At 43.4% G+C, this 25,598-nt stretch overlaps 1 protein-coding gene across 1 annotated transcript in view; it reads left to right on the top strand.

Moving 5' to 3' along the window:
• Positions 1-23,418, top strand: part of LOC126095170 (uncharacterized) — a 336,664-nt gene extending 313,246 nt beyond the window's left edge. The window contains exons 5-9 of the mRNA XM_049909898.1: positions 1,418-2,547; positions 7,441-8,955; positions 15,015-15,112; positions 15,207-15,313; positions 23,055-23,418. Coding sequence (XP_049765855.1) covers positions 1,418-2,547; positions 7,441-8,947 — 2,637 coding nt within the window. The 3' untranslated portion in view covers positions 8,948-8,955; positions 15,015-15,112; positions 15,207-15,313; positions 23,055-23,418. The remainder of the gene's footprint in view (positions 1-1,417; positions 2,548-7,440; positions 8,956-15,014; positions 15,113-15,206; positions 15,314-23,054) is intronic.
• The last annotated feature ends 2,180 nt before the right edge of the window (positions 23,419-25,598 follow it).

The following is a 25,598-nucleotide window of genomic DNA, read 5'->3' as shown; positions in this document are numbered from 1 at the left end:
ATCGCCACATCTTGTAGCAAGGCCTCTATATAACCTTGTGTGAATGAGAGCACACTGTTGTGCTCTATTCCTTACCCACGGATGCTCAAAATAAATGCCTGCGCCATAAATCCTCAAGCGGCCTTCAACTCTGTTGTTTGTTGTTATGGTCTTCAGTTCGAAGATTGGTTTGCCGAAACTCTCCGCTCTACTCTGAGCTGCATTAGCCTCTTCATCTCAAACTACTGCAGCCCTCATCCATTTGACTCTCTTGGTCTTCCACTGCAATTTTTATCCCCTTGCCTCCCTCCACACACACACACACACACACACACACACACACACACACACACACACACACCAATTCCTTCGAATACCAAGCTGTTGATTCTCAGATGTCTAAGAATTTGCCGTATAGACCGATTTCTTCTTTTAGTCAAGTTACGCCACAAAATACTTCCCTCCCCAATTCTGTTCTGCACCTCCTCATTTGTTGCATAGCACGATATCTAAAGCTCAGCCTCCTTCTGTAGCAACAAATTTAAAACTGAATGAGATTTTCACTCTGCAGCGGAGTGTGCGCTGGTATGAAACTTCGTGACAGATTAAAACTGTGTGGCGGACAGAGACTCAAACTCGGGACCTTTGCCTTTCGCGGGCAAGTGCTCTACCAACTGAGCTAACCAAGCACGACTCACCAACCGTCCTGACAGCTTCAATTCTGCCAGTACCTCGTCTTCTACCTTCCAAAACTTTCCAGAAACTCTTCTGCGAACCTTGCAGAACCAGCACTCCTGGAAGAAAGGATATTGCGGAGACATGGCTTAGCCACAGCCTAGGGGATGTTTCCAGAATGAGATTTTCACTCTGCAGCGGAGTGTGTGCTGATATGACGCTGTGAGGACGGGTCGTGAGTCGTGCTTGGGTTGCTCAGTTGGTAGAGCACTTGCCCGCGAAAAACAAAGGTCTCGATTTAGAGTCTCTGTCCGGCACACAGTTTTACGCTGTCAGGAAGTTTCAAATTTCAAACATTTCGTTTCCGTTCTTGTCTGAACTTCTTATCATCCACGTTTCACTTCCGTAGAATGCTACACTCGAGACAAATATCTAACAGATTCATACCCGACATTAACAAATTTCTGTTCTTCTGAAGCGCTTTTGTGGCTATTCGCAGTCTACATTTTGTACCCTCCCTACTTCGGCCATGATCAGTTATTTTACTACCCACATAGCGGAACTTATCTACTAGATTTAATGTCTCATTTTCTAATCTAATCCCCTCAACATTCCATTTCCCTTATTTTGATTTTATTAATGTTCATCTTATACCGTTCTTTCAAGCCTCTGTCCATTCGGTGCACTTCCAAGTCCATTGCTGTCTGACAGAATCAAGTGTCCTTTAATGATAATTAATTTGCTTACTCTGGTCTTTCTGCAGGAAATGCTCAGCAGTTCCTCGGAATCGTGGACAATATGCAGTGCCGAAGAGGAACCTCTGGTGCTCCAGCAATTCCTTCGATTCGGAGAGACGCGAGCGGTCGCGCTGGAACTGCTGCAGCAATGCAACAATAACAACAACAACAATAACAACAGCAACAACAACCACAATAAAAACAGCGCAGTCGCGATGTCGTACCGCCAGCAGAGCGACGGTCAGCGCAGGTCGCCTCCTCCGCCTCCGCCCCCGCCTCCCCCGTCGGTGCTGAAGACGCCACCAGCCGCCTTCCGGCTGCCGCCCCCGCTGCCGCTGCCGCCTCCTCCGCCTTGTACTGTGGCGGCTACGCGCCAGACTCAGGCGATCAGGCCCATCGACTTCCGCCTCCTGGGCGGCCTGCCCTCCCACTTTCCTCCTACGACGGCGCCTAGTTCTGGCTTCATCAACTTCAGCCTCGCGAACCTGTGCCTGCCCAAGATGAACAGTGCTGTGGACGTCCTGTCCCCGGGTAGCCACCAGAAGCAGGAGCACTCGTCCTCACTGCTCTTGCAACAGGTGGCCCAGGTGCGGCCGTCTGTGAAGCTTCTGGACACCGGCGACCAGGACAGGAGATTCGGCGCCGACGAGAATTCGCAGAGCGCGCTCAACCTCAGCCGCGACGTGGCGCTGCCCGACCGCTGCCACAAGCCGCCTCCCCCGGCAGTCACCGCCGCGACGCTGAGCGCCGCTAAGCGACCTTGGTCGGCGGCCGCGGGGCCGCTGAGTCTCGTCACGCAGCTCGTCAACCCGGCCACCGGCAAGAAGCGCGTCCAGTGCAACGTCTGCCTCAAGACCTTCTGCGACAAGGGCGCACTCAAGATCCACTTCTCGGCCGTCCACCTGCGCGAGATGCACAAGTGCACCGTGGACGGCTGCAACATGATGTTCAGCTCGCGCAGGTCGCGCAACCGGCACAGCGCCAACCCCAACCCCAAGCTGCACTCGCCGCACTACCGCCGCAAGATGTCGCCGCACGACGGCCGCTCCGCGCTGGCCAGGACCCCACCCACGCTGGTCGGTCCCCCGGGGCTGCCCTTCCCTCTGCTTGCTGCCTTCCCGCACACCAACCCGGGATTCGATCTCAACGCAAGCAGGTACCGTTCTTTTCGTTACACCTTCACGTTCTATTACACTGAGTGGTCAAAAGTCATTGGAAGGCACCGTGACACGGTTGTTAGCTGCTATGAAATAGCCTACTGGAGCCCTGCATTTCTACTGGCAGTGATCACTCTGTACGGCTCTACGGAAACGACAAGACGTCCTCGAGTCAGACCTTTCTGGTCGTCCTGTGATCGGACGATTCACACATGTGGAGACATTGCATTGCGACAATGGAACACTGGTGATCTCGAAAACCCCATTTCTTGCGTGATCCCCGAAACGCTATGACCCGTGCATCTCGCATCATTTATCATACCACGTCCAAAGTCAGTTAACTCTCCGATTGGTGGCACGGTCACCACACGCAGTACTGTAAAGAAGTCGTCACACGGACCGTGCTGTCGGACGTTAACGTTGAGCGTGCCAAGTTCAACGTGCTGCTGAACGCTCAGGAACGATGCGACTTGTGCATACGGTACGTGGGCCCCAGCGTGGTATACGCGATCGCAACGCACTCCAGCGGCAGTTGAGGGATGTTCCTAGTTCGTAAATCACACTGTTTACTCAAAGGACACGCGAAAAATTCCCATGTTAGCTCTATTAAAGCGCACATTTCCTCCATCGGCCACGGAAAGGAAAGTACCATGTCCAATCAATAAAGACACAGGCTTATAATAGTTCCATTACAAACAGTGCGGTACAAATTTGGAATACTTCTCCGCGTAAGATAAACATTATTTCATCATTCCCACATTTTAGTAAAACCCCAAAGCCAGTCTTGCTTGATCACTCTTCCTACCCAGTAGCAGAATCTTTGCAACATGTAAATTACGAAGCGTAAAAGAGAAAGGAGCAAATTACGAGTATCTTTATACAAGTAGAGCAAGCTGTCCTGTAGATTAAGCATATCGAACAAAGTGACCCCTCAAAATAAAGGTGAACTTATATTTACATAACATCAAATTAAATTAAACTAATAATAAAGTATCAGAACATAATAATGTTGAGAAAAAAAAATTCGGACTGTCAAGACGAGAACCACTGTCCCATCACACAACTTAAGACAGGAGAGTGACGCTACTTATTACGCTAAATCAACAACACGTTGCCTGTAGCTAATCATATTATGTTACCCCTTGCTGAAAACCTTAATCGTAGATATGTTACTAATTGAAATTACATTACAACAAATTGTACCAAGAACAATGCGTTTTGGGAGGATCTTCAGTGTGTCGCTGCCTTAAAATAGCCTACTCTCATAATGTGCAAGTTACAATAATTCTTTTGCTACGAATATGATGTTTCCCATTATTTTACTGGAACGAATCATACAGTTAGCAACGGGTTTTCCAGTTATTCTTAATTTGCTGGTGCTCAGAAACGGCATATATACATATAGGCTTGAAACGGATGCCAATATGGCGCCTCACAACTCTGTACTGAAGGGAGACGGCGTGCGTGTGACGTAGGTGGTGTTGTCCCATCTCATTGGTCAACGTTCAGTTGCACGCTAAGAGTATCTGACATGCCACATATTGCTCTGCACGTTCGGAAAGACTCCCGAACGTGCTATTCCTCACTATGACGTCAGAAACTCGGCACGCTCAACGCTCAACGTTCGGATGCACGGTCCGTGTGCCGACGGCTTAACGAACGACTCATATGTCTTGTGTACACTCAGCTATATCCAGTCTCTGGCTGCAACATTCAGGCGTCAATCACGATACATCTTTAAGTGGGACCACTGTTCCAGCGGCTTTTGGCTACTCGTTTGTCTAATCTTGTTCATCTTCTTCGGTAAAATTCTTCTGGGTCTGTGACCGAATTGTGAATGTGTAAAACTTCAGACGTTTCGGTCACTATCCCAAGTGACCTACTGCTTAATGGGAGAAGTTTGGTTCTCATATACTAGCACCACTGGTGGAAATAGAGAAATGGGAAACGGTCGGCTGTTACACTCGCCGTTATATCAGTTTATAAGAACCAAACATTGCTCATTAAGAAAAGAGAGACGGAGAGAGCAAAGAAAGCCGTAAGAAGGACACCTGCAATAGTGGCTGAAACATCGGAAATTTCACACAGACCCAGAGACCAAGAAGAGTTTTATTGACTGTGACAATGGCCACAGGAGCGTACGGTTACACTTGTTCATCTTCTTTCTGCATGCATTGGTCACTTGCCTGTTACGTCCTCTCGGTTGGATTTATCTGTCTTTCCACTTTTCTATTGGTCCAGGATGTCAAATCAAACACCTTTCAGCCGTCTAACTTCCAAACTGTTATTTTATTTGGCTACCAGTTTCGGCGATTTACTACGCTGTCTTCAGGACCCCTGACAGACGTGCAGAAAGTTTTCAACCTCGCTTCCGGTCAAAATAGAGGCTAGCATTCAAATACTGGTATCTGTTCATTTCTGCTTGATACAGCGATCACTTCAACCGTCATCGGCTGGGAAGCAAGGGGAATTGACATACAGTACTATAATTCCTTTCGTGTAACTCACAAGTATAAAAACTTACTTAACCATTAATTGCCTCAACATTTGTGTGTGTGTGTGTGTGTGTGTGTGTGTGTGTGTGCGTGCGTGTGTGTGTGTGTGTGTGTGTGCGTAGATATTTTCCTAATACGAATTCAATTTGGTTCAGACGAAGATTACTTATTTTGCTGATTTAGTTATGACAGTCATCAATTTGAGCTCCAGACTTACTACTCACTTTGAATCACTTGTATTGGCGATTCCTTCAGTTTCACCGACCTGAATAAGTTACTATCAGCCACAGCCAATCTCATATTTTCCATCAGTTGGCAGCAATGCGCGTTTTATTTCAGCTTCTACCGTACATCCATTACTTAGTTGACAGTCCCAATTAACCTCTAACATTCTCTCCACTCTAACATTTTTACTACACAGACTTCCTTCTTGCCATCTAACCATCTAATTTTCACAATCTTTTCGGTTTCATGTGTTCTCTGATAGCTAACAAGTGACACCCAATCCATACAAAATTCAGCATTATTCCACCTCTACAACTACCACTTTACCTTATAGAGTGATCGTATTAATCTTGTTAATACGGTAAAATATCTGGGACTACAGCTAAGATATGAACTAACTTCAAAACCCCACGTACCGCCTATATAACTTGTAGCCCTCAGTTGAATAAAACTACTAATAGAACTTACTTGGGGATTACATTCTTCCTCACGATTCATTCTTACAAAAGTCTTAACTGATGTCTTATGAGCTTTACAAATGTTGCTTATATTTCTGCATACCACAAGTTTTATCATTATCTGGTAGTTCTTTAACATCACAGTCTCCTCCTCGTAGTCCTCGTGATTACTTTCTCTGTCCCTCACTCACCCTTTTGGAGCTTAGTTACCACACCCGGTGCAATTCCTTGAGTGTCTCTAGAAGTACTTTTCATCTTGAACTCTTGAACAACAAAATCACCCCTTGTCCCCACTCCTAGCTTAACATGGACCAGTACTGCACCTCTTCCAACAAACCACATTCTCTACACCAGCATACGCTCTGCAGGCAGTTTCAAGGTAATTTGGAGCTACTTTCGCGTTATTAATTGAAAATTCGTACAAATGTCTCTCCAGTCTATAATTTCCTCTCCGCCTAGTAAATCAAAGATCTCTTACACTCAGCCATATCACCCTCTTCTCAAAATCCAACTTCTACAATATGCATATCGTAACTCCTTTTGCATACATACATGCAACAACATCGCATGACTTCATTTCAGTGAAATTTTACATGTTTTAGTTACTATTCTTAAACTCTCTTATATGGAAGTGTTAATGTAAATTACGAAAATAAAAAAAAGATACTGGTGAAGACAGTCTACAACGCTACAAAAAATTGCAAGTAATGTGGTTCGACCAATACGGAAATGGGGAAAGGAACTGCATTCTTTCTAGAAATATAACGACTCAACAGTGTGTACAACAATTAGTCAAAGTTATTCACACTGTTACTGGTCTCGAACAGAGAGCTTCATTAGTCATCAAGACTTAGTGACCACATAAGTGAATACTCGTTTTGAAGTGCGTTATATTTTGCCTAAGGTAACAATGAAACATGTCAGTGGATTTTTATGCACTTTGAGGTGCAGTAAATGTAAAATACCTTAATTATTTTTGTATATTTGAGAATTGTGGCTGGAGTCGTTATCTTATTGGTCTCTTCTCACAGCGCGATCGAATTTTGTAACTCTTCTGTTGCACAGCACAAAACTGACATTTATGTCACCTTCAGTCGTCAGTGTCACTGCAAATAATTTTGTATTGTATAGCACAAAAAATAAATGTCACGCATCTAAGAAGCTGTGAACGAGTAGTCTCTCAGATCGCAGTTACGGCACGGTTTTGTGGATAAAGGCGCAGAGCAGAGAAATTGTCGGGTCGAAACACATCTACATGGCTGTGTATCCCAAACTTAGTATAGACCAGAATGAGGACTGGAGTGAATTAGATTTATATAAACTGTAATGAAATACTAAACTGTAGTGTTCAAATTGCAGACAGTATTACTTGATAAGAAGAGTGGTTGGTGTTCCATTCTCTTTCCCAAAACTATCTTTTATTCGTCTTTACATTTAGTAATCTGTAGGTACTTACAATAGCAGAGGATGGACATAATTCTTGCTGTCATATAGGACACCAACATCCGCGATGAGCAGTTTTCATTATTTTTCAGTTGTTATTTTGAGACTGCAGGCGAAACATGTGATACTCTAATGTCTTACCTGATGCGGGAGTACTGCGCAGGAAGATCAAATATTGAGCATGATACACTTCAGTGAAAATATCCAACTTATTACAAAAAATTCTATTTATTGTATTTCTAAATGGGTTTTCTGTTTCCCTGTTCCATAGGTTCGACGAAATGAGACACAGTGACCTCACCAACAACAACACGCTGTCCTCTGAAGACCTGCCGCTCTCACTGAGCAGTAACCACCAGGAAAGCGACGATGACGACAACGAGGGTGACGACGACGACGACATCAACATCTCCGTGGACGGAGAGCTGCTGGAAGCGGCGAGGGACGGCGATCGCGGCGGTGACGTCAGCGACGGGCGGGTCCTGGACCTCTCCGACTCCGACAGCGGCTCGTCGTCCGCGAACGCTCGCTCCAGGCAGGAGGACGACGGCCGCCACCCGTCTGCCATTCACCCTGGAGAGTGCTCTCCGGCGAGCAGTGTCGGCGAGAGGAAGTGGCCATACCCTGTAGCGTCGTCAACCCCAGAGGCGGCTGCCGACATGGAAACGGAGCCGATACACGCCGAGGGAAGAGAAGATCGGGAAACGGCGCAGCCGGACTCGAATCCCGGAAAACCCGACGAGACGGAGAGGATGGATGTCGCCGAAGCGCTACCATTGGTCGTGAGAAAAGATGCAAAAGATGAACCCATGAAACTCGAAAGCACGACGGAAAATTTTGTGCAGGGTAACGACCAAGTACAAAGCAGTAATAAGCAAGAAACAGAAGTGGGGGAAGAAGCATGTGTATCTGACCGTGAAGGACAAGAAGTTTCGTTTGCTCCCGAGCAGCGCTCCACTGATGACTGCAACGGATCGGCAGATGACGATACGAGAATGAGGGAGACTGGACTGGGAAGCCCACGACCGTCGAACAGCCCTGTCCAGTCGTGTGACGCCCTGAAACAGCTCGAAAGTCTTTCAAATGGTCCAGTCGCGCAACACACCTACCGAGATAGCTCCAGTCCGGAGCGGTCGCCCGCATCGTCCTCCAACGAGTACCACAGTGACGACAACCACTGCTTCTTCGTCGATCCCAGCGGGGCCTTCACCGCTGGCGACGTTCCCCTCGACAAAGAGAACCCGCGTCGTTGTACGGCTTGCGGCAAAGTCTTCCAGAACCACTTCGGCGTAAAGACGCACTACCAGAATGTGCACCTGAAGCTGCTCCACAGGTGTACTGTAGACGGGTGCAACGCTGCGTTCCCGTCGAAGCGGAGCCGCGACCGGCACAGCGCCAACGCCAACCTGCACCGCAAGCTGTTGTCGACGTCTTCGTCGTCGACGTCGCCATCGCCGTCGCCGTCGGAGCCGCAGGAGGCGCTGCTGCCAGCGGCCGCCTTCCACAGCCAGCTCATCGCCAGACTGTACGCCGAGTCGCAGACCCTGGAGGCCGTCCTCAAGACGAGGGCCGTGGCCGAGCAGCTGCAGCAGCAGCAGCAGCAGATGCAGGAGCAGCACTACCACGGCAACCAGCGAGAGCAGTCGCAGCAGCAGCAGGCGCCCCTGCTGCTACCACCGCTCGTGTTCCCGGACCTGACGAACCTACTCAGGGCTCGCGTGAATGGGCAGGCCTCCGAGACCAACAACGAAGCATCTTTCGACCTACCGAGGCCATAATGCGAAACGTAAGTGTTGTGAACCCATATTTTCACACTTTTCAGTTGAGTCGAGCTGAGTTAAAGAGAGAGTGAGACAGTGCTGTGACCTATTTCCGATGTTATTCAATCTTTACATTGAGCATGCAGTAAAGGAAACCAAAGAAAAATCTGGAGAGGGAATTAATGTTCAGGAAGAAGAAATAAAAACTTTCAAGTTTGCCGATAACATTGTAATTCTGCCAGAGACATAAAAGAATTGAACGGAATGAACAGTGTCTTGAAACAAGGCTATAAGATGTCCACAAAAGCAAAACAAGAGTAAAGGAATCTAAAACTTTTTACAGTTCATTCCAGGGCGGTGCAGCAACCGATGCCATAGACAAGCGTTCCCAGGTAGATGCCGTGTTTCTTGATTTCCTCAAGGCGTTCGACACAGTTCCCCACAGTCGTTTAATGAACAAAGTAAGAGCATATGGACTATCAGACCAATTGTGTGTTTGTATTGACGAGTTCGTAGATCACAGAACGCACAATGTCATTCTCAATGGAGAGAAGTCTTCCGAAGTAAGAGTGATTTCAGGTGTGCCGCAGGGGAGTGTCGTAGGACCGTTGCTATTCACAATATACATAAATGACCTTGTGGATGACATCGGAAGTTCACTGAGGCTTTTTTCGGATGATTCTGTAGTATATCAAAAGGTTGTAACAATGGAAAATTGTACTGAAATGCAGGAGAATCTGCAGCGAATTGACGCACGGTGAATGGAATGGCAATTGAATCTCAATGTAGACGAGTGTAATGTGCTGCGAATACATAGAAAGAAAGATCCTTTATCATTTGGCTAAAATATAGCAGATCAGCAACTGGAAGCAGTTAATTCCATAAATTATTTGGGAATAGGCATTAGGAGTGATTTAAAATGGAATGAACATATGAAGTTGATCGTTGGTAAAGCAGATTCCAGACTGAGATTCATTGGAAAAATCCTTAGGAAATGCAATCCGAAAACAAAGGAAGTAGGTTACAGTACACTTGTTCACCCACTGCTTGAATATTGCTCACCAGTGTGGGATCCGTACCAGATAGGGTTGATAGAAGAGATAGAGAAGATCCAACGGAGAGCAGCGCGCTTCGTTACAGGATCATTTAGTAATCGCGAGAGCGTTACGGAGATGATAGATAAACTACAGTGGAAGACTCTGCAGGAGAGACGCTCAGTAGCTCGGTACGGGCTTTTGTTGAATTTTCGAGAACATACCTTCACCGAGAAGTCAAGCAGTATATTGCTCCCTCCTACGTATATCTCGCGAAGAGATTATGAGGATAAAATCAGAGAGATTAGAGCCCACACAGAGGCATACCGACAATTTTTCATTCCACGAACAATACGAGCCTGGAACAGAAGGGAGAACCGATAGAGGTGCTCAAAGTATCCTCCGCCACGCACCGTCAGGTGGCTAGCGAAGTATGGATGTAGATGTAAATATTTATGATACGAAGAAATAAGAAGTGTCGATTGGAGTGTTACAATTTTCATGTTTTTACAATGATGCGTTTCATTTTTATTCAAGCATCTTCAGATTAGCTGACATCTGATAGCGATCGGTACATGGGATACCCCACATAATATATCCAAGCATGTAAAAGCCTCTTGTCAAAGCTTTAAAAAGACTGTGCCGTGGCCTTATTACGGAATGTGGTTCAGTCCAGTGCAAACCAAACGGAATCAGTCCTACACTGAGTCTTTACATCATAAACATTCCGAAGGGGTAGTGCTATTCTGGCTGCACACATCATACTCAAGATTCTCTGTAGACCTGATCCTCTTTGGTTTGCATTGGACTGCACCACATACCGTAATGACACCGCGAAGTGGTTTTAAGGCTTTGGCAAGGGGCATTTACCACCTGGAAATTTTACGCCCGGTATCCCATTTCCGATCGTTACCAAACATCAGCCAGTCCAAATTTGCCTAAGTAAAAGTAAAACACTTCATTTGCAAATAACAAAAATTTAACACTGCAACCCAAGTTTGCTTCTTTCTTCATGAAAGAAACGATTCCAATTAAATCAGTCAATTTTGAGGCAATTAGATAACGAAATGAGGCGTTGAAAGTCGCAGACGAGTTTTCCTGTTTTGGTAGTAATATAACTTACGAGTCCGAAGTAGAGAGTGTATAAAATGTAGAACGCAAATGGCAAGGAAAGCGATTTTGTAAAAGATGACTTTTCTAACATGTAATATAAACTGAAGTATCAGGAAGTCTTTATTGAAGGCGTTTGCCTGGTGTGCGGTGTAGTACAACAGTGTAACGATAAGCGGCCGAGACTAGAAGAGACAGAAGATCTTGACATGTGGTGCTACAAGAGAATGCCGAAGATTAGATGGGAAGCTCGCGTACCTGAACAGAACTGGCGTGAAAAGAAACCTGTAGCTCAACTCGACACATTCTGAGACACGATGCGGCCAGCACTTTAGTACTGGAGGGGAGTGTGGGAGGTAAAAATAATAGAGGCAAACTAGGCATGAATACAATAAACAGCTTTAAATGTATGTACGTTGCAATACTTATTTGGAGATGTAGAGATTTACACAGGTTGGATTAGCGTAGAGAGATGAATCAAAACAGACTTCTGACTGGAGACGGCAACAACAACAACAATAATAATAATAATAATAATAATAATAGGTAGGACATGGAAGTAGAACATCGACGGGGCTCATTACATTTACATTTACATACACGGTGAAACAGCTAAGATCACTGATCGAAATTACATCCAAAAAGAGTAAATACATGGAAGTGACTTTTTCAAAAAGCTATAGTGGACGATGAACCGAATTTTTTATGTTTGCAAGTGACAGTTAACGCTTATAACTGCGAAGTATGGCACTGACCGTCATTTAATTATTTATTTATTTATTTTTACTGGAACTGTATACTCCATTCTGTGACATTGGAAAGCAACTTGGAAGACAGTGTCAGTGACGTAACATGTTAGGAACTTGGTAAAATAGTAACAAAATAACAGAGCAACAAACCACTGTCTAGCTCTAAAGAGGAGAGGTCCCATGAACGTTAATTCTACTGCACAAAAATTTAAGAAAACACGTAACTCAGGTGCTTCTAAGGCCCATCGGTCTGTATTCTGCTGCTGTAGTTATCAGGCTATTACGACTTGCACAATGAATACGACAGCAGTAAAAGTGGGCGTACATTTCCTTTATCGCGAATTTCAACATATTGTTGGAGTAGCGGTGCAGGTAAGTGATGAAATGTAACCTAATGGTGGCAAGTTCCCGCACTCAGTCTCTGCAAATGTTGTAAAAGTATTTCAATAAACTGGATATGTGAAAAACAGAGTATCACAAGAAAAACAGTAACTGTTGAATGCAACTAACAACGATTACAAACACACACACATGTCTCTGCGATGCAGCTTGATGTGCGAGTGGGATCAACCGTATGAGTGTTCTGTGAGTACAACATTCCAACGCGTTTCATTCTGTTTGCATTTCGCTACATCGTCAGCATCATGGCAATCGGTTACAGGTTTCTCAATGACTAACAGAATAAAAAATTTTAATGTAAAAACTTTTAATATCTAGACCGCGATTTTCGTTATACAATTATAGCACGATGATTAGTTTCGGTTGCGTCCTACAGCCATCTTCAGATCTGTAAAGAAATGGAACAAAAGTTACCTTAGAAAAAGCTGAACGAAATGCAAGTAAAAGTGAACATGTAACAAATCCCCTTAACAGTGTTGTTTAAGCAATATCTTACCGGTTTTAGGATGGCATAGCAATCAAATCGTAAGGAAAGGAACAGTAAAAAACATTGAAAAACATCATCATTGGCTGTAGTCATGCAATGACATTCATTCGCGTTACGGGCTAACAAGACTATGAGAGTAGGTAGTTAAAAACTACATAGTGAGCGAGCCAAGTAGCAAAGCGGCTGAAAGAATTTAAGACGATAAATCTTAATAAGTTTATATCTCAATCCAAGCAAATGTTAAAATCATGAAAATTGAGACTGAAGTTAAAATTACAAGGTAGGGAAGCTATGTTATATAATTAACTGGCAACGAGCCGCATGCAAAACAAAAATCCTACGAACTGTGAAACGATACCATTTTGCTGTAATTTTAACTTCATTCTCTTGTTATTTTTATAGTTTTAAAATCATTAGGATTTGGTACAAAACTTCTAGATTTTTGTATTTGGTTACAAGTATATGTTACATACGGCATGTTGCAAGGTAGTAACATAACGCAGCGTCCCCGAGTTGTCCTCTAACTTCACTCTACTGTTAATTTTATAATTGTAAAATTTATGTGGATTTAGATATAAGCTTTTTGAGACTTTTGGTTTCAAATTCTTTCAGCAGGTTTATGATTTCAAAGCACATAACCGATTTTGTACTATTTGTTTGGTGTGTCATCTTAAAAGCAGTAACATATTACTTACACAGCTCTGTTAAGTGAATTTGTTACTTGTTCAATTTTACATTTGGAGTTGGCTGTCATATAGTTTGTTCGGCTGTTATAAATAGTTTTGTTTCCTACATTATTGTACAAAATTTTCTTAGGCTACTTTTCCTCCATTCGTATACAGATTTGAAGATGGTTGTAGCAAAACAACCGAAATTAGTCATCGTGCTTTAATTTTATAATGAAAATTGCCGTCTAGGCATTAAAATATTTTTAAATTAAGAATTCTTTATTTAATAAATTACATTATGACCGCTGTCTCCCCCCTCAAAAAGTCATGCATCACGACTTTCTGAATGGTGTCTACGAAAACTTCAAACTGATGCTGCGCTTCAATGAGAGATATGGTTTATGGATAAAGCATAGTTTTCAAATCATGGACAGGTCATTCTTCGCAGTATGACTATGGGTCAGTTCAAAATACACACTGGTTACGTCAAGTGGAAAATCAAAGAACTTGCTCTGTGGCCTCTGTGGGCTGTGAAGTTTGGAAGATAGGAGGTAAGGAATTGGCGGAAGTAAAGCTGTGAGTGCGGGTCATGGGTCATGTATACGAGTGAGGTTCGAGTCCTAGTAGAGCGCACCGCTTTAATCTGGCAGATTACCAGCTGCGCGATTACCAGGCTTAACACTTGCGTACTTTTATCAAAGGTAAAACAAGGCGTCCATAAGGAAACACTGTCGACTTCTAACGGGGTTCAAATGGCTCTGAGCACCATGGGACTTAACTTCTGTGGTCATCAGTCCCCTAGAACTTAGAACTACTTAAACCGAACTAACCTAAGCACATCACACATATCCATACCCGAAGCAGGATTCGAACCTGCGACCGTAGCACCTAGAACCGCTTGGCCACCCCGGCCAGCACTAACGGTGTCAAAAGCTGTGTGACATGGATCTCTGCTGCGGTAAGTCTAGATGAAATTCAACATGTAGTACTGTCACTGGGAAATTCCTTTAAGAGTATGTATCAATGGTCAGGGTCCACAGCTGAGGTACTTTATAAGACGCTTATAATAATAAATACACTAACTGTATCTGATTTTGCTGCCTTTCTAGATTTAGTACAATAAGGCAGCCTTTAATGAATTCCTTTTACCTGACGGCGGGGCGGTGATTTGTGGCTCTGTTACCTTGTTATTACGTGATTAAGTTGCAAATGTCGATGGGATCCTCTTAGAAGGCTCTTCCCATTGCCACAGAGTAAATGATATAGTTCCATGCAAAGAAAAACAAAATAAATACCATAACTCGGCAGCCGTAAATGTTAAAAAGTTACTCGCGTGCGTCAGAAAATTCCGCTCCTGATACACACAATTCCAATGCACAGTATTTTACAGCATTATCCTTTGGCATTCAGACCATGAAATACAATCTAGCTGTTTTCCACTGGTGTTTTAGTCTTGCATTATCTTTGCAGTTGCTCTTCTATTATATCGCATTTCCACGAGACTGTACGTTAGTACTTTTGTACACTCAGAAAAATATCATCCTTGTATTCTCGCAGTCTGGCAACCTGTGAAGACAATACTGTTGATCTGACCAGTCTGCTGGTTCTTCTGACTCTCTAAACGTTCAAATGTTTCAGATTCGGATATGTGACGAGGCCTGCCGTGCTGACCCGCAGGGAGGGACGAGCTTCCGTCCACTGGCCAGGTCCGGGGATCGAGACCCGGGGCTTGGCAGGTGAGATCTCACAAAGCGCCTACGTTGTATGCTTTACGCCCGCCCTCTCTCTCCAGTAAGGCACCCTATGTCATGATAATTCTTCTTTTTACAGGTAATTTGCGGGAATTATGACGCTACGGAGGAGGCCACATCCCCAATAAAAGCTGGAGGAGACAAAACATTAATTCCTTATGTTTCACGCCGGAACACATGCAGCAGGTTAGTCAAATTCCAATACGAAAATGCTGGAAAACATGGTTGTCAGTGTACTCAATTCATTTCTTCACCATTAGAAAAACATTCGTTTGACTATTTCTTCTTTTGTCTTCCGTCAATAGTCACATTAAATGTCCCACGCGTAGATAAATACTTCATCTGCAAAATATCTTGATTATTTGAGAAAAAATTTTTCCCTTAGAAAAAGTCCCTGAGGTCTCCGTGCCATTGAGGGTGCCTCACGTTGGTATGAAGAATTTTGATGCTGACTACGATGTCTCAATTAACGAAACAAGCTGTTTTAGCCTCTTTGTCTACTGCCAAAATGAATACTTGAGAAAGGGCCGAGGGAAATACTAGAGTGGAAAATATAAAAATATTGTACCGTACTGTGTTATCTATTCAGGACTAATTTCTGCCTTAATCAATTTCTTCCTGTGTACATGGATTTTAACAAACCAAAGTTAAAAATAAACAAGAATTATAGATCGCACAGGAGTCATCTGCATAGTCAATAGGTAACCAACTAAGCCAGAATGATAAAAAAAACAGCTGAAGTAGGTACACGCAAAATTAGCATAAATCATATAAAAATTAACAATATGATATCAGTCACAAGAAAATACAGTAGCTATTTTAAATGCCTCTGAAGCTGAAACTTCCTGGCAGATTAAAACTGTGTGCCGGACCGAGACTCGAACTCGGGACCTTTGCCTTTCGCGGGCAAGCGCTCTACCAACTTTTTTTTTTTTAATCTCATTTTGTTCGCATTTGTTCGTTGAATCTGCTCGGGGCGGACGTCGTAAGACATCCGTTTAGGTTCGTTGATGATCGATTAACTCAGTTTTTTTATTACAGAAGGCACGTAGCCCTCTGACCCAACACGCTGAGCTACCGTGCCGGCAAACTGAGCTACCCAAGCACGACTCACCCCCCCCCCCCTCCTCACAGATTTACTTCTGCCAGTACCTCGCTCCTACTTTCCAAGTGAAAATCTCATTCTGGAAACATCCCCAAGCTGTGGCTAAGCCATGTCTCCGCAATATCCTTTCTTTCAGGGGTGCTAGTTCTGCAAGGTTCGCAGGAGAGCTTCTGTAAAGTTTGGAAGGTAGGAGACGAGGTACTGGCAGAAGTAAAGCTGTGAGGACGGGGCGTGAGTCATGCTTGGGTAGCTAAGTTGGTAGAGCGCTTGTCCGCAAAAGGCAAAGGTCCCTAGTTCGAGTCTCGGTCCGGCACACAGTTTTAATCTGCCAGGAAGTTTCATATCAGCGAACACTCCGCTGCAGAGTGAAAATCTCATTCTGGAAGCCTCTGAAGCTGTTTACGAGTGGGAAATGTGAAATTGTTTGCCACTTGACAGGCGCTGATCTTAGTGACTTTCTGATCAACATTAGAAAAGGCACCCTTTCATCTTGTGACTGATGTATACATAGCAATTTATTAACAAAAGAGGGGTAACATATTCAAACATCATAGCCAAGTGACGTTGCGTAATATCCACGCGGCACCTGAGAATGGCCTGAGAGCACCACTAGTCTTGAGAAAGTAATGAATTACAACACAATGTAGGTGTGATTTAGCCACGGCTTTTCATTTTCACTATATACAGCAGCTGCCGTGCTACACATACAAAACAGAAGCAGATACAAAGTCTGCAGTGACAATGGCGTTCGAGGTCCACCAGCGCACCATCCGATTTGTTAATATGGGTTTGCCTGCTGCGAGCAGGAATGTCCAACACTGTACAAAACAGCAAATATCGACTGTTGTTACTTTCAAATCGCGTTCGGCTATCTTTGTGTGAGAACACCAACTTCACACCCTTCTTGTGATTTCTGTTCCATCAATTAGCTGTTCACCCATTTAGAACACTACGGAAAATTGTCATATCATAGTCTTACAAAGGCAAGTCCACATGGGACCAGATCAGGAGGATTTGCAAGAACTTTAAATCCTATCGCATACCATAAGACGAGTTTTTGACTGCAACACTGAGGGGCTGTCGTAATGGGAAGTTCGACTGCAGGCACCATTCAACTGTTTCTGGAGCCAGCAATCGAATAGGCTCTGTAAGAGCAGATAGATGTCAGGGGAGAGAGACTCTTAAGCTGTAAATACCACTTTGAGATCCTCTGCATCATATCTATACCGGACAGCAATACAGTCTTTGGTATTTGACACCAGAGATAAGATGGACCGTAAAATACAGATAACGGAGCCCTTAAGATTATAATTTTTGTAGCTATGTTATAAACGACCAAGAAACTTGAAAATCACAGTGTAACTATAATCAGATATGTGTAATTTTTTCACATTTTCAGTGGCCAGAGGAAAGCACATAAAATAATCAATCATTCGAAAGATACCCAAGTGGCCATTGCGTCCGAAGGAGTAGGACATAATGACTGCATAGCGAATAAATATATTGAGAAAATCAATTTTACCTGTGAAAATGTATACTGAGAAAAACTAAATTTACCATACAAATTGTATGTTGAGAGTAAAAAATTCTATTATAATATAACTGTCATTTTTTCAGGAAAAACTCATTACTACCACTGCGAAAAGGTGAAGTGATGCAAAACATCTAGGGCACAGTTTTCGTATAAAAAGTCACTTTTGGCCTCAACATTAGTACAGGCCGACATGGCACATCAGGGGCACGTGGCCTCAAATTCAATGTGTAGAAAACCATTTTCTTGGAAACCAGCAATCCATTCCCGTCCAGCCATTTGGGCCTTCGTCTGAAATTAGGAGGAAGATTATTCCTCCCTGCCATGTGCAATGTTGAGCGTTGCAGATCGGTAACTGTCATGTCGAAAAATGTCTCCAAGACCAGGAGACGACTGTAAATTTTCTTGTTTTGAGGTTAAAACGGACTGAAACCCTCCTAAAACATTCCTGTTGTTAGTAGGAGGTAGATTTCTCTCCAGAACTCTCTTCTTCAACGCATTTCTTCAAATTCAGTAGTTGGTTGCAGCAGTTTTGAAACAAATGCCATCATTAATTACCTTAATTGTTCTCTTCATGTCACTTGAACCTCATTATTGCCTGCCTCGTTGGAATTTATATGTATATACTATAGCTGTAGTCAAAAAATAAATTACTTTTGTTATTTAATACGTGTCACAGGCTCATTATTATAATTATCATTACTATTATCACTGTTTTTATGATTCATTGTTTGTTATTATTAAATTCACTGTACGTTCATACAGTAAGAAGGGGAGGAAAAAAGTTTCAGCCAAGGGAGGACAGCTTGGGTATAGCGACGGTTATGTTGGTCACTGGGTGCTCCCTGTACCCACACAGACGTCATTCCGCAACAGTTATTAATTGACTACGACCTCTAATGAAGCATTCATCGACATGGAAATCTGTCGCTAAGTGACCTTTTAATCAACAAAAATATGTTAGGGAAACCTGCCCGCCTGCCTAGCTGTGTGATATCGTGCTCGCCACTCATGCAAGCGGACCCGGGTTCGATTCCACGCCGGGTTGGAGATTTTCTCTGCTCGGGGACTGAGTGTTGTGTTGTCCTCATCATCATTTCATCCTCATCACCGGCGCGCAAGTCTCCCAATGTGGCGTCGAATGAAATAAAACTTGCACTTGGCGGGCGAACTTCTCCGACTAGGGACCTCCCTGTCAACGATGCAACACGCTAATTTCCATTTTTTTTTTTTTGTAAGTAAATTTGTAATAACTGCTCGAAGTGAGAATTTATCTTATATCAGAAGCGCTCAAAACCATGAAAATCGAGAGTGTGAGACAAAGCGGCTTACTGGCTCCTTCAGCTGACAATACGTCACTGAGAGGGTTTCGAGTGACATCTGTATGCAGTTGCCGTACGATTTCAGTGCCGTGCAGACTAACAAAGTCAAAAACCTGTTACGCCCGCACTGGCCATTATGCTTACCGTATCCCCATTATACAAGTGTTAGAGATCAATTTTATGCACGCGTGAAGTACGTGTCAATTTGATGTTAGATTTGGGTACCCAACGCGACAGTAATGTATCTCGAAGTGCACCGTTGATAGCAAGACATTACCAACTACAGCAAAACTGCTAGCATAAACGTCTCATCCTGGTGAGAGTACATTCGTGGGAAGGTCTAAACACAAAGAGACGTAGGTCATGACTACTTCGTTAGCCATTCCACGCAGTATACTTACAGAATTCACGACAACCTTCACATTTGAGATGATGTTGTGGATGTCATTACCATCCAAATAAAGTAAAAATGTGTAAAGTAAGACTGCTACGAACATAGGACAAATCCAGAAACTGTTGTAGAACAAATGAACAAATGATAATTACGTAACTCAATAATGTTCGCAACATTTCTGGACCTATGTCATTTAGATTCATTTTTAAGCGAAAAACGTGGAGGAGCAGCTCTGTTGTAACATTCTCTTTTCGTACACATAAAGTTTGTTGCCGCACAAACAAAGTATTATACCGTAATGGTAGACGCTACTTTGATTTTTCTCCAGTTCCTACAGTGGTGCAGTCAATAAAAATTCGGATCTACTTGTTTGTTTCGTGGTCAACATTTGTTAAACTCTAATTCCTCTGTCTCAAACCTCACTCTATGGGGAGAGAGGGAGAGTTTTAGCTTTAGCGAATCAAAATTTATGAAGTAAATTAGTACACTACTGGTCATTAAAAATGCTACACCAAGAAGAAATGCAGATGATAAACAGGTATTCATTGGACAATTATATTATACTAGAACTGACATGTGATTACATTTTCACGCTAATTGGCTGCTTAGATCCTGAGAAATCAGTACCCTCAACAACCACCTCTGGCCGTAATAACGGCCTTGATACGCCTGGGCATTGAGTCAAACAGAGCTTGGATGGCGTGTACAGGTACAGCTGCCCATACAGCTTCAACACGATACCACAGTTCATCAAGAGTAGTGACTGGCGTATTGTGACGATCCAGTTGCTCGGCAACCATTACCCAGACGTTTTGAGTTGATGAGAGATCTGGAGAATGTGATGGCCAGGGCAGCAGTCGAACAATTTCTGTATCCAGAAAGGCCCGTGCATGAACTACAACATGCGGTCGTGCATTATCCCGCTGAAATGTAGGGTTTCGCAGGGATCGAATGAAGGGTAGAGCCATGAGTCGTAACACATCTGAAATGTAACGTCCAATGTTCAAAGTGCCGACAATGCGAACAAGAGGTGACCGAGACGTGTAACCAATGGCACCCCATACCATCACCCCGGCTGATACACCAGGATGGCGATGACGAATACACGCTTCCAATGTGCGTTCACCGCCATGTCGCCAAACACGGATGCGACAATCATGATGCTGTAAACAGAACTTGGATTCATCCGAAAAAATGACTTTTTGCCATTCGTGCACCCAGGTTCGTCGTTGACTACACCATCGCAGGCGCTCCTGTCTGTGATGCAGCGGCAAGGATAACCACAGCCATGTTCTCCGAGCTGATAGTCCATCCTGCTGCAAACGTCGTCGAACTGTTCGTGCGGATGGTTGTTGTCTTGCAAACGTCCCCATCTGTTGATTCAGGGATCGAGACGTGGCTGCACGATCCGTTAGAGGCATGCGGATAAGATGCCTGTCATCTAGACTGCTAGTGATACGAGGCAGTTGGGATCCAGCACGGCGTTCCGTATTACCCTCCCGAACCCACCGATTCCATATTTTGCTAACAGTCATTGGATCTCGACCAACGCGAGTAGCAATGTCGCGATACGATAAACCGCAATCGCGGTACGTTACAATCCGACCTTTATCAAAGTCGGAAACGTGATGGTACGCATTTCTCCTCCTTACACGAGGCATCACAACAACGTTTCACCAGGCAACGCCGGTCAACTGTTGTTTGTGTATGAGAAATCTGTTGGAAACTTTCCTCATGTCAGCACGTTGTAAGTGTCGCCACCAGCGTGAACCTTGTGTGAATGCTCTGAAAAGCTAATCATTTGCATATCACAGCATGTTCGTCCTGTCGATTAAATTTCGCGTCTGTTGTACGTCATCATCGTGGTGTAGCAATTTTAATGTCCAGTAGTGTATTTTTTATTTATCCGTAACCATTTTCCACGTAAAATGAGAACATGGATATTCTTGAATTACAGCGCCAACTACCAACAATCAAAAGAAATGTTTAAGACATAATGTACGTAGTTCTTTTATGTATAATCTGATTCTGCATCAAAAAATGGGGGTTTCCATTTGAAATTTTAAAGTTGCCTCCCGCCCCACCGCCCAGGGGGCTGGGGTGGCGGGCTAATTTTAGGACCAGCAGATATCCCCTCGAAAATAATCAACTTTGTATTCTACACATTTTTTCGTTTGAAGCTTATTTTTCGAGTTATTCTGGTTTGTCAACTTAATATTTACACCCTGTATATTGCGGAAAGTAATGATCCTGTAACAGTGCCCTGAAGCACTCCCGAAGATACTTTTACATATATAGACTTCTCTCCGTTCAGAGTGATATGCACTGTTTAGTTTTTGAGTAACTCTTCAGTCGAGTCAGATAGTTGATCTGATATTTCGTACGCTCCCTTTTTTTTTTTTTTTAGTAGGCGGCAGTGCAGAACTGGTATCGAATGCCTTCCGGAAGTCAAGCAATACATCTGCCTTGGAACCTGTATCTACTGCCTTCTAGGTCTCGTGGTCAAACAGTGTGAGCTGGGTTTTACTCGATCGTTATTTCCGGAACCCATGTTGGTTCCTGCAGAGGAGATTTCCGGCCTCCGGAAGTACCATAACAAGCGAGCATAAAACATGTCCCAAAATTCTACAGCTGACGGACGTCATAGATATACGCCTATAGGTTTGTGCGTCTGTTCGACGAACATTCTTGAAAATGGGATTGACCTGTATCCTTTTTTTTTCCAACTATCAGTAACAGTTTGCTCCTCCAAATGCCTACCACACACTACTGTTAGAAGAGGAGCAAGTAATTTCGCATTGTGCATGTAGAATCGTATTGGTATCTTATCAGCTCCAGTTTTCTTTCCTCTGTTGACCGATTTCAGTTGTTTTACCATACCATGTAAATTACTTCGATAACAGCCATTTTTTCGTCCGTGTGACGATTCGAAAGAGACACTACAGTGTAATCTTCCTCTGTTAAAAAGTTTTGGGAAAAGACGTTTAGTATTTTGCCCTTTTCTGTAAAGTTCCGTTTCACTGTCATTATAGTTAGAGAGCTGTGTAACGAGACTGATCGAAATCAGGCTTCCTCGTGTCGCAGAGATGAATGTGAGCTAGCAAATGCTCTTCGTACAATATAGAAAGATGGCAACCTAAATTCCAAGAGATACATAACGCATCGTCTTAAATGCCACAGAATGATGATGTTCGGAAGGGGCGACATATGGACTAAATTTTAAAATCCCCAACACTGATGAGTTTTAGTTATGCATCCTGGCACAAGAACGCTCTGTCAGAGTTCGTATGACTGCTTGTAACGTTCACGTTAGTCGATCGCTTCAAGTTGTTGACAATGAGTATAGGAGTGTCACACTCAACGTAATATAAACTGGTGAAGGTAAAAATGCTAGGACCAGGGATGGTGTACAGAAATTTAGAATATACACTCTGAAATTTAACGTATCAGTGTCGCTAGTAATGTTGCTAATAATGAGTAACAGAAGTAATGACACCTCAGTCTCATACATTTGCTTTTTAACATTTACACATAGGTTAAATAACGTAGGTAATTGTTCTTTTGTCTCTTTTCAGGTGTTGATGAATGTACCAGAGAAGAAGACGTGGGACTCATCTCTTGTGATCACGAGATATAATGACAGACTCTAAGCGTTCAAAAGAACGCTCTGCCTGTTTTTGCGTGTGTACATGTGTGTGTGTGTATCTCTGCGTATTCACAAGTAGCAAGAAATACGAACTGCTCAGAAACGAATTTCTAGTCATGAAGATGAAGTATATTTTTATAGAAAAATGATATTCAGTTTTATAACTCATTTTTGAATGACGCTTAATGTTACCTAAGTATATTGAAGTTGTATACTCTTATAACTTCGCCGAAACCAGATCTCGCATATTTATACAAAATGCAAGTATAAGAATAATAGCTGTTTCCAGTAAACTATTAAACAAGAATATTACTTAAATATGCATTACTTATTGTTCATATTTATTTCTTGACTTACCTTACACACAAGTACAACCTTCGACATAAACGTTTTTTGGGTGTGGTACCGGGTCATAATGTATAAAACTACTGCTGCTGCAGAAAATCCAACGTTTCGGCCACGGCTGTGGCGACCTTCTTCTGGGTCTACTGGCCGCTGCAACCGTGGCCGAAACGTTGCATTTTCTGCAGCAGCAGTAGTTTTATACATTATGACGCGGTAGCACACCCAGAAAACTTTTATGTCAAGTGCAACAATGTTGCAACTGCTAACAACTCTCACAACAAGCGGAAGAGGAAACGGCACTGTGCAAATTTTGTCAGCGAAATTATACCGGGTGATCAAAAAGTCAGTATAAATTTGAAAACTTAATAAACCACGGAATAATGTAGATAGAGAGGTAAAAATTGACACACATGCTTTGAATGACATGGGGTTTTATTAGAACAAAAAAAAAACAAAGTTCACAAAATGTCCGACAGATGGTGCTGGACTGCAAAACGTCAGTGAGTACGCATGACAATTCTGTATAAAAGGAGCTGTAATGAGAGAGAGAATCAGATGCGCCAGCAGTCGCAGCATGTTGACGTTACATGAAAAGGCACTTTTAGTGAAGCTGAATTATCAGAATGGGGAATGTGGTAGCTCAGCGTTACGATCCTATCGCCATAGGAAGGGGATTCGAACGGGTAAAGGTCCGTTGACAAATGCAGCTGTGGCGAGAATGATTTCGAAGTTCCAAGCCACGGGCTGTTTAGACGATAGACCCCGTAGTGGCCGACCGAGCACAAGGCGTAATGCTGCTGAGACAGCTACTGTTTGGTAGGCACTTAGGCCTACCTTCCGATGCTATCCGTACAAAATCCATGGGCACCATGAATTGTTTCCTGGCGATTTAGTGAAGCGGAGGGCATTTTCGGCGTTTCAAAAGATGGCGGAAGATGACGACTGGTTGAGTAACGTGTTGTGGATCGACGAAGTTCATTTCACGCTCCGAAGGTCTGTCAACGCCCACAACTGCAGAATTTGGGCTACCAAAAATCCTAGAACTGTCTTGGAAACTCCATTGCACGACGAGAAAGTCACGGTATGGGTTGAATTTACCACATGTACCGTTGTCGGGTCTTTCTTCTTCGAGGAAATGCGTGATTCCGGTTTTGTAACTGCTTCCATGACGGGTGAAAGTTACGCCGATATGTTACAGAATCGCATCATCTCCTGCCAGGCTGATAAACACCTGCTGGGACGGACGATGTTTATGCAGGATGGCGCTCCACCTCATATTGCTAGACGCGTGAAACATTTGTGCGCTTTGTTTGGTGATAATCGTGTGCTCAGCCGCCACTTTCGTTGTGTTTGGCCTCCCAGTTCCCCAGACCTAAGTCCGTGCGATTATTGACTTTGGGGTTACCTGAAGTCGCAAGTGTATCGTGATCGACCGACATCTCTAGGGATGCTTAAAATTCGACATCCGACGACAACGCCTCACCATGACATGCTTTACAGTGCTGTTCACAACATTATTCCTCGGCTACTGAGAAATGACGGTGGACATATTGAGCATTTCCTGTAAAGAATATCATCTTTGCTCTCTCTTACTTTGTTATGCTAATTATTGCTATTCTGATCAGATGAAGCGCCATCTGTCGGACATTTTCTTGAACTTTTGTATTTTTTTGGTTCTAATAAAACCCCATGTCATTCCAAGCATGTGTGCCAATTTGTACCTCTCTGTCTACATTATTCCGTGATTTATTCAGTTTTCAAATTTATACTGACTTTTTGATCACCCGGTATTGAGAGAGATTTTAAAATTCTCAAGGAATTACAACGTACAATTATGCAGAACTGTTCGACATGATGGCCTCTGCTGTTCTTTCCTCTGAAATGTTCACTCAGACATCAGCATATTGTACTCTCATTGGCACACGATAAAAGTGTGCCTGGTTCGTTGCCATAACACTTTCATCACGAATTGGAGAACATACCACGATTTAACTCAGTGTTGTCATCTGGAAATAGTTTTAGTCAAGTTCTGAGACAGTCTGGTTTCAAGGTCACCTAATTGCTTCGTAGATACACAGTCATTTTCATATTAAAAGGAAATGTTATTAACATTAACATTTCATTCACA

This window comes from Schistocerca cancellata, chromosome 8 (genome assembly GCF_023864275.1).
Source record: "Schistocerca cancellata isolate TAMUIC-IGC-003103 chromosome 8, iqSchCanc2.1, whole genome shotgun sequence".
Lineage (NCBI taxonomy): Eukaryota > Metazoa > Arthropoda > Insecta > Orthoptera > Acrididae > Schistocerca > Schistocerca cancellata.
The sequence above is the reverse complement of the archived record's forward strand: the minus strand, read 5'-3'. Positions and strand labels throughout refer to the sequence as shown.